General features: G+C 33.7%; 1 protein-coding gene across 1 annotated transcript in view; it reads right to left on the bottom strand.

Annotated features, from left to right (window-relative positions):
* The window catches only part of LOC116849709 (CD151 antigen-like), a 118,865-nt gene that overhangs the window by 52,952 nt on the left and 55,936 nt on the right, over positions 1–9,977 (bottom strand). The window contains exon 2 of the mRNA XM_032827120.1: positions 4,933–5,124. Within this exon, the coding sequence (XP_032683011.1) occupies positions 4,933–5,124 (192 nt within the window). The remainder of the gene's footprint in view (positions 1–4,932; positions 5,125–9,977) is intronic.

Here is a 9,977-nt window from a genome sequence, read left to right as displayed (position 1 = left end):
CACACACACACACACACACACACACACACACACACACACACACACACACACACACATATACATATACATATATACTTACATGTGTGTATAATATAATATAATGGGAAGTCTAACAAACTTACTAAATACAATACTGAATTCTTACTGAATATAATTACATAAATGACATCCGCCCAGTTAGCCCTCCCCCACACTTAATCTGAAATATATGCGTGTGTGAACAGCAAAATTATATAATTATGCGTTCTTCGATAACAACACGCAAAAATTTTGTGTTCCATCCATTATATAAAAAAAAAATTTATATATATAGTTATGTTAACTTTGTGCAACATTTTTTAATTTACTCGCTTGTTTCCACTTTCCTATCATCCTACTTTTCTTGCTGGTCACGTAACTAACTGGCTCCCAACAAAGACTGAACTGCCTCGAGCAATAAGCCGCTCGACTAAGTCAAAGGAATGTTCGAGCTCGTAGGTGAAGAGCGACTTGAGTTCGAGAAGCATGCACAAACTACTTTGAACGAAGTTCTTCTTTACAGTATTCGCCAACGCGATATTAACGATAACCAACGTAAATAAATTCTTTTGAAGTCTCAGTGAGCTCGCAATATTTATAACGTTTGCGAATAATTATTAAACGGGAATATCGGCGAGAAATATTGGCGTGATATGATAATCAGCGAAGAGAAAAGTCATATTTCATCGATATCGATTTATGAATGTTTACACAATAAATAACCGAATATCTCTTTATTTTTTGTGTGTAGATGAAATTGTAATTTAAAAGAAGACAGAGAAGCAGTTAAATTACGGTGAAAGCTAACTGATGTCTCGGCGGGATTGTCCATTAGTTAGTTAATACAAACTTTGCTCAGCAGCTTTACATACTGAGCTACTGCGCAAATAATTTTCATTGGATTGCACGCGTTCAGTTACTTTGTAACCAGCTCGGTTCAAGTGATATTACTCTATAGTTAATGGGTATCTAATCTACTTCACTTCGAAAATCCTGTGTTAAATAACACGGATTGCACAAGGTCAAAATCGAAAAAAAAATATTTGTTCTGCATTTAAACTAAAGTTATTGTTTGTTTCGTTATGCCTCAATTTCGGTATCCAATGTGTCTTATAACTGGTATTGAAATTTTATACGTGAAAAAATAAATCAAATATATTTCACATTTTTTCGCATGAGACTCCATTTTCGAGAAGATTGATCACAGATTGATCTAGAAAATGGAATAATTAACAATGCTTCTGCTATTTTAAACTTGGACAATATTGAATATCCTTTGTGATTCATAGTTAAATAAAATTATCAATAAAATACAAACTTTTATCAATAAAATTTTATCAATAAAATACAGCGTTCTTCCGTCGAAAAAATAATTCAAAATAGTATTATTTAGAAAAACATATTGTCGAAAAAATTATAAATATTTACATTTTTACAAATAAAGAATGTTTTATTCATATTCTGATAATCATTTTTGATGTTGGTTTAAGAACGTATCAAGTAAGTTACTGAAAAGGCTGCACGAGCTTAAAACAATGATGAATCATTTTTAATCTTTAATATTAATTAATATTAATTTTTCCGGAAGTAGAACTTCATGTCTGGAAAAAATCTTATTCTGCATTTTTTATTTGCTACTTTTTTCATATAAAATTGTAATCTTCCAAAGTTGTATTGCAGATGCGGTGCAGCTTGTACAATCGTAAAAACTTTGCCATGTATAAAATGCTCTAAACGGATGATTTAAAATTGCATACGCCTTATCTCCATCCACAGCCAGCGAACTATAAACGACACGTTTTCCGGCAGTATATCGTAGGCGTTAAAATGATTCAAGGTAGTCTTCCTGAGAGCAAAGAGCACGACACGCGAGGTCCGCACATGTCTCGCACGAAGAAAAACCTTATGACCATAGACATACAAGATAGATCCAACGTGTCACATATTTCTTTATGACATAAGTTGGGTTTGGTGAAGAACGGAGGAAAAGGTAAAACATTCGTGAATCTCTATTTTTTATAATATTACGCGCGCATCAATGACGTTAATGGCTGGTAAATGATATAACAACCTAACCGTAATTTTATATAAATTGTATCCCATATTTTCCTCGAAACATTAATTAAAAATCCATTTAGTTAAAAATCAATGTAATAGAACTAATCTGAAATTGAACTTTCATTCAAATGATAAAATAATTTATTTATGCATATGTGTTCTTAGGTGAGAATTTCTGTGTAGTTTCTGTCATTTGCCTGTCAATAGACGATTGCGCAGCCTATCTATGCAGATAAAGACAGAAAAATTCCCTTATATTTTACCTCTCTCTTTGCTCTGCCAAAAGGACATGTATGCTCAGCTTATCTTATATCTCCATGTCCATGGCCATATCGCGACATCGTCGCAGCTGATCGTGAACGATCTCGCACACAAAAGCACATCTAGCACTCTACAGATGGGGGCACTTTTAAGGGCGATAACTCGTTTCCGCCCGATACTCGATTCTGATAACCGCTCTTCTTGGCTTCTCCGAGTCGAGGAGGCTCTCTCACGCTGCACTCCCGCTATTTCGATCTCGTATTCGCGAACCGGAGAATTAATTAATCAACCGATAACGCCTCGGTAACGAATGATGCTCTCTTAGATCCGATAAGAGCGAGCTACCGGCCATGAGAAAAGGAGCGGTGGAGAGAGATTCTCTCCCACGACTACACTCGATATATCTCTTTAGGCGAGAATAACGTCGATTAACAACTCATTACTTTCCGTCGCTTTCGACGGAAGTACTTCAACTTTTACGAAGTTTATGCAGCGGGGAGCGAAGTAAATCACGTAATTTATTTGCCATTTATCATTTAATGAATGATTAAGATCTCCGAGAACATCGGCATGACGGAATGGACGCTGCAAAAACGGGAATTATTATTGCAACCGATCCGACTATGTTGTTACGCACTGAACTTCTCGCGTATTTTACATCGGTTTGTAACACGGACATGATGAATATTTATATTGGGTGAAGTGTTCAAAATATAAAATATAAAAAGTGTTCAAAATATAAACAAAAGCAAAGCTGATAATTGCATTTTTTTTTTGACAATTTATTACAATTAATCTACGGACAGGATATATATTGTAAAAGCTATTTGTTTAATGTAAGAAAAAACTATAAGGTAAAATTTTTTTAAGATCATAGTAATCATTTTTGTTTCCTAATTATAATTATCCTAATTATACAGTATTTATAGATGTCTATAGGAAAATGCTTATATACATATACAAGGTATTCCATTTTAACCTAGACACTGTAATATCTCGGAAACAATACATTAAAAAAAAATGTTTCAAATAAAAGTATTTGGAAAAGATCATCATGAGCTATTTAGATTTTTGGAGTCCAAATAAGGCTCAAGTTAATTTTGTTCAGTGAAAACATCTATTTTTTACTGCAAACTCATATTTTACAGAAAAAAATGAGGAAATTTTGTTCCTAATTATTTCGTGCTAAACTTTCTCTAATAAACTCAAAATTACGCTCAAAGTATTTTTTAACACATTCCGGCTAATTAAGACAAGATTCGATTAATAAAGGCAAAACCAGGGAACGATCCAGCCAATAAAGGCCACAAGCTCAATATTGATCTGTTGTTTTAAACGCAGAAAATTGTTCTGAGTTTGAATTTTCAATTAAAAGTGTGAATTTTTATTCAGATAAATCCACCTGGACTTTCCGTACTCCCATAACGAGCACGGAATCTAAATTTTGATTTATTATGTAAAAAACTAAAGACTGATTTTAAAATAATCCTGCAGTCAAACATGATAATTTTAAATAAAATAAGTCTATCAGGACTTGATTGGGCCAACACGAGCCCCGGATCCTAAATTTAAACAAATATTATTATTATTATTATTATTGTTATATATATAACAAAACGTTGAAATACAAAGCAGTCTGCATTAAACATGAAAATATAAACAATTAGTTCTTGTAAATAATGGCGTTTTTAAATTGTTTAAACAATACTATCATAAATAAGTTATTTTTTAACTATTTTGTTAAATAAAATTTTATATGTTTCCTTATAATGGTAACCGCATTAATTCAAAAGTGATATCTTTGCTGGTTTTTTATTTCAAGTTTTTAAAAGTTAATTACAATTTTATATTTTTGAAGAGTTGAAACGACGAAACTGTACATTTTCTGACATTTTACTTGAGGAAAGCAAATTTTGCTTTTGTTCAGTGACCCAAAAAGTACAATATATTTCAAATTCAGTCATTTTCGCCGAAGTGAGGATCATCAATTTTATACCAATTTTTATATCAATCTTCTTTAAGTAATAACTCTAAATTTAACGTGGTTATTTGCAAAATAATAATGGAATTTTATGCGCAGATTTTAAAACGTAACTAAACATATTACCAATCATAAAAGATACATCATGCAATCTAAAGATAATTATTAAAACGTTATGATAATGTGTGTGTGCGTTTTCAACAATCATACCACATTTTTGATGCATTAATGTTACTTGCAATTTTTTGAAGATATATTAAATGCAACAACTAAGTTTGTTTTTCCTTACTTTCTAAATATTCATATTACACACAAAACAGACTAGGTACATAATACTTTCGTATATAGAACGATTTGAATATTTTTCCTTCGATGCATTTCAAAACATAATCGATGGAGTCCAATGGGAAAATTTGTTTATGAATAATTTTCAGAACATAGGTTTTCTTATTGGATGTTGGTTGCTTTTCGAAATGTATTCAAACTGTTTTGCGAATGAGTGTACGTTATTACAAAGTAACAATTAAGTAGCAATAAACGTAAACGAGTTTCTCTCTTTCCCGTATATAACGTATGCATGCAATGAGAAGCGTTGATACACAGCTAGCACTTACTATGAGGAGGACACATCGATTTTCCGAGGTTACGCCGCCGCATCCGAGCCAGCTACCGATGACAGCCAGTACACCTGCGACGATCAGGGCGTAAGCCAAAGTGGGATACGTCGAGGTGGACATTAAGGACACGTAGCTGTGCTTTGACACTACTGTCCAGATACCGATTCCACCTACCACCAGTCCAGACAACTATAACACAAGTAAGAAATCCTCAATTTCGTGAAGGAAATCGCGGGAGGTACGCGGGAGGGAGGCTGGGTGCGATGTAGTCTTAGTAAGACTATTAATAGTAAAGAATAAAACGACTTGAAATCGTACCAATAAAATTTATACCATTCGAAACTGTTATAAAATGTAGTTTTAGTAAGATTATTAATAACGAATAAAACAACTTGAAATCATACATATCAAATTTGTACCATTCGAAATTATTATAAAATGTAAATATCAGTTTAAATTTATTGAAAATTTGTGAGAAAAATTAATTCAATATACAGCTCTCAACATATTAAAGAGTAATGTAGAAATATAATAGACAAGGATTTTAAAACGTATTGAATAATTGAAAATTATTGAAACATTTCACAGTAACTCGATATGCACGGAAAATAATGAGTAAAAACTAATAAAATTTTAGTTTGGAAAAAGGAATTCTACTCTTTCTTATAAAAATATTTCAGCAAGGTAGGTTAAAATAATTTTTCAGTGGTCAGAACTGATCGAGTCTGCCAATCGTTTGCATAAAGATTACGACTTTTTTTAGATAAGTTTATGCTATACATCTTGTATATACAAATTTGACAACTCTCTCAAATTTTAGACTTTAGTGTGTTCATAAATTTGGTCAAAAAAGTATCGCAGTTTTTATGTAAAACTTATTGTTTTTATTAAACAATTGTACTGTGATGGCATTCTTGGACATTAGCGAGCGATCGCGCTTAGCGCAACGAGAAACGCAACTCATTGTTTACGTTTCATTTAAATCGATTTAAATCGATTTTTAAAATGGAATAATATTGATAATTGATGGTATTTAATATAAAGCGAGGAGATGAGATCTTTCCCAGTGCGTCAACTCGAAGATTTCTGGCGTCGTCGTTACCGATAAAGAGGGTCGAATTAAATCTCCCAACGAGTCCCTGAGTTTCGCTCTTTAAAGCCCGGCCGGAAATGAATTCTTGTTCTTTAGAAGTTGGCGAATTGAGCCCGAATGGAAATCTCGTCGCAGGATTTCGAGAGGAAGGGGGAACGGGGGAGCACGAGGGGAAGAGAAAAGTCGAGACCGATTACGCGTCCGGCTGCTGTCATAGTTGCTGTCTCCGAAAATCTCGTCGTTCGGATAATCAATAACGCTGATCATCGGATGGACATAATAACGGGCGCGGCGGAACTTCCGATAGGATCAGTCCACAGTATACAGACAGTGCGTTTTATTCAATTTGATATCGTGCCCGCAGCAGTTCTACCGCGTAAAGTCTGCCTCAATGACTGGTTGGATATCGTCGCCGCCCACGACAGCTGGTAGGAAAGAGAGAAAGAAAGAAAGAGAGAAGGCAAGAGGGAAAAGAGGAAGAGAAAACGAATATCGGTCTGATAACTACACGTATCCACACGTGTGTATGTTATACAGGGTGTGTGATAATTGCGCCGCGGTTGGGAAATCTGCGTAGGTTCTCATGGTTGTGAAGCGAGAGACTTGTTGTTTTTTTAGCTGAATTAACATTACACTGGAACTTCATGTCTATTCCCTTGAACGCTAGGTTATACACTTGACTCACTCTAACAAGTAACATTATTTAAAATAGAACATCTTGTGTAAGTGATCTAAACAATATTGAGGTATTTTTAGCATAAATTATTATTTAGATTAGACACAAATCAGACACCAAAAAATGAACAAAAATCGACATGTATCATTTGGAAAAGATTACTTGTAAGGACAGAAAGTGCAAGTCAGTTCAATTGAAAAGAACAGAGTCCAACAGACTATTGTACGTAAATTTTACAACAATTTTAAATATATTAAATCACGAAATTCAGCAACAATGAGTCCCTTATTACTTGATTAGATTGTACTCATATTTATCACGTAGAATGACAAAATAGAAATACAGAGGAAATACGAAAAAAATGATGAAAATTTACCCCAAACAATATATCATGATAAATATAATATTAAAATCTACGTGTAACTTTTGGTAAATTCATTGCTGCATTAATATAACAAGAAATTTATATTACTACATAATAATGAATTCAACATAGTATATTTATTTCATAAATGTAATTAAAAAAATTGCATAATTTTTGTCATCGATTATCTCGCGTAGGGATGATTATGAAAATCTGGGGATCTAGTGACTGGAAGGTAGAATGCTACTACGATTATTAATATTCGACTTCATAAAGCCCAGGTCTTCAGACTCAGAACTTCTCGCTCCGAAAAGCCACAAGAGAAATGTCAGAAGGCAGTCAAATTCCTTCGAGATAATCTCGCACTCGCCTCAACGTCCATTCTTCATCCGGATATGCAGTGTCGTCCCTGCGACATTTACTCACTTTAAGACATATAGCGGGGGTGCCGTTGTCGTCGTCGAATGTCACGCGCCACGATTTATTCGCGTTTTTCTTTCATTTCCCGCGCTGGACCTCGTTTCTCTCGCGTGATATTTTTTTCCTTCCTCCCTTCCGCCTCCTCACTCATCGTGACACACAGACGCGGAGATCTCCCGCGGGAAAACGCTCGAAAGTATCCCGGGATATACGGGCCAGACCGACGTAAATATCGGCGAACGCACGCGACATTTACGGTATCGAGAGAATGTACGCTGTGTACATGAAGAGCCACAAGCAAGAACAATAATTGAATTACGTGTCATACGGACGACGCTCTCCGAAAACAGTCGCAAATATAGTGGTATGTGCGCGTCCTACGATTCTATAATTATCGCGATCGTGAGTGACGAGATAACCGAGAAAAATCTCGGTTATTCTGGCAGTGAAATGAGATCCGACACGATATTGAAATCTGTTTGGAGCTTCGTACACTAACTGCACGACTCCGAGTCGTGGTCGATCGTCTGCGCGAGTAGCTAAAAGGCAAATCAGACATTAAGCGAATCAGAAATCTCGTAACTTCTGGGCGAGAGTGCTGCCAACCCTTAACGTGTTGCTCTGTCGCGTTACTTTCCTTGACATTCCACGACGTTGAGAATAAATGTCAAGAATCCGCGGAGAATCTCTTCCACGTTTAAAGCATGCCAAGCTGTAACGTTCTCTCAATATCAAAACTGAAAACAAAATCTAAAAGATGGAGGAATCAGACTAATATAATAGGACATTGAAAAGAAGGTAAGGTTTCCTTCTTGCGTTTTTAGTTCACTCAGCAATGACATGATTCGATTTCTGGGAGATTAACTACAAATAATCGTACCCCACAACTTTTTTCAATAATTCCATTAGTTCCCCGTATCAAGATTTAAGCTTTAGGTTTTTTCTATGTCTAAATAATTCAAACTAATCAGAATAACAGATTTTTAGAAATTTTTTGGAATAGCTGCCTTTAAACAAAATGACGAGGAGGAACTGCAGCATTATTATAATAATAATCCGCCGCGTGGCGCATGCAGCGCCAAATTTTAAAAAATTCGCTCTAAATTTGTGACTTTTTAGGCATAGAATAACGAAAGTACTTTCGTAATTTATTGATACATTCGTATAATCCAGATGAACTTTCACCCTACGGCAGGCTCGGTTAATTAACTTATTTTTTTATATCCTTATATATTCAAAAGTTTTAAAAAAAGTCTAACATGTCTCACATGTGATATTTTCCTTTCATCACTGTGCTTATATAGTCAGTAGAAGAAAGATTGCAATATATTTTTACTTCGATAAATCTCAGAACATATCCAATATCCACTAGAAAAATTCTTATCGTCTAAGATTTATTGGAAAACAGCTTTTTCTATTGGATATCGGATGCATTCTGCTATTTATCAAGATAAAAGAGTCGCAACTTTTCTTCCATCGACTGTACATGCTCGCATTTATGACTCGCAATTTTTCAAACTTGTTCTAATTCATATGTTCTCGTAAGATTTCGGGCTTTTGAGCCTTGTCTGGTGGAATTTATACTTCCGAGATCACTTATAAAGATTTATTCGTGTTGCTCCTTCTTAGTATTTCTAAGAGTTAAAAAAAATCGAAAAAGAAAAGAAAATTTTTTTGGTTTTTTTCATCGGACTGGAAAAATACATTTTTTTACAGGAAAATTAGTTTTTTTGTATTAATTTAAATAACATCACATTTAGATAAGATTGCAGAAATTACTCTTATATATGACAAAATGGATCAATTTTGTGTTAGATATACTCTTATATTTGTTCCAATGCAAATATTAAATAATATAATTGATAATACTATTGGCAATATAACTGGCAGAGAATTTTCTTAAAACTGTAAATATAGTATTAAAAAAATCAAATATATGGACAGTTTTCTAGGTTTATAATTTTTTAGCGTATAAATACTATTTGCAAACAGATTATCAACAATATTATGCAAAATTATCTTTGTCATTTAAATTTCTATTAAAAATGTACAATGAAACATTTTCTAATTTTGGTTAATCTCAAAGGTAGAACACTTCACACTCTGTTCCTGAAATCATCCTTTAAGGATAAAATAACAAGTCCATAAACACATGCACACGCACGTACGCACAACGCACGCACACGCGCGCACGCGTACATACATATATCATGAATTTATGAAAATATTAATAGTTTTTCTAGATAATAAGAAAGAAAGACGAATAAAATTAAGCTGCGTCTTCTAATATGATATGTTATTCTAAATTTATCAAAATGCTCATATATTAAAGTAAGTCTTATAAATTAGTAATGATCGTCTGGATGTGTATTGTCTTTCATTTTAATTAGAAGGTGTAGCTTAATACATTATTTTGAAAAGCCACATATCTTTATCGAATTTTTTACTTTTTATGTTTCACTTATATTTTTTCACTTTCAATCAATATT

Source organism: Odontomachus brunneus, unplaced genomic scaffold (genome assembly GCF_010583005.1).
Source record: "Odontomachus brunneus isolate Ranch 3 - 2012 unplaced genomic scaffold, Obru_v1 Obru_scaffold_124, whole genome shotgun sequence".
Taxonomy (NCBI): domain Eukaryota; kingdom Metazoa; phylum Arthropoda; class Insecta; order Hymenoptera; family Formicidae; genus Odontomachus; species Odontomachus brunneus.
The sequence above is the reverse complement of the archived record's forward strand: the minus strand, read 5'-3'. Positions and strand labels throughout refer to the sequence as shown.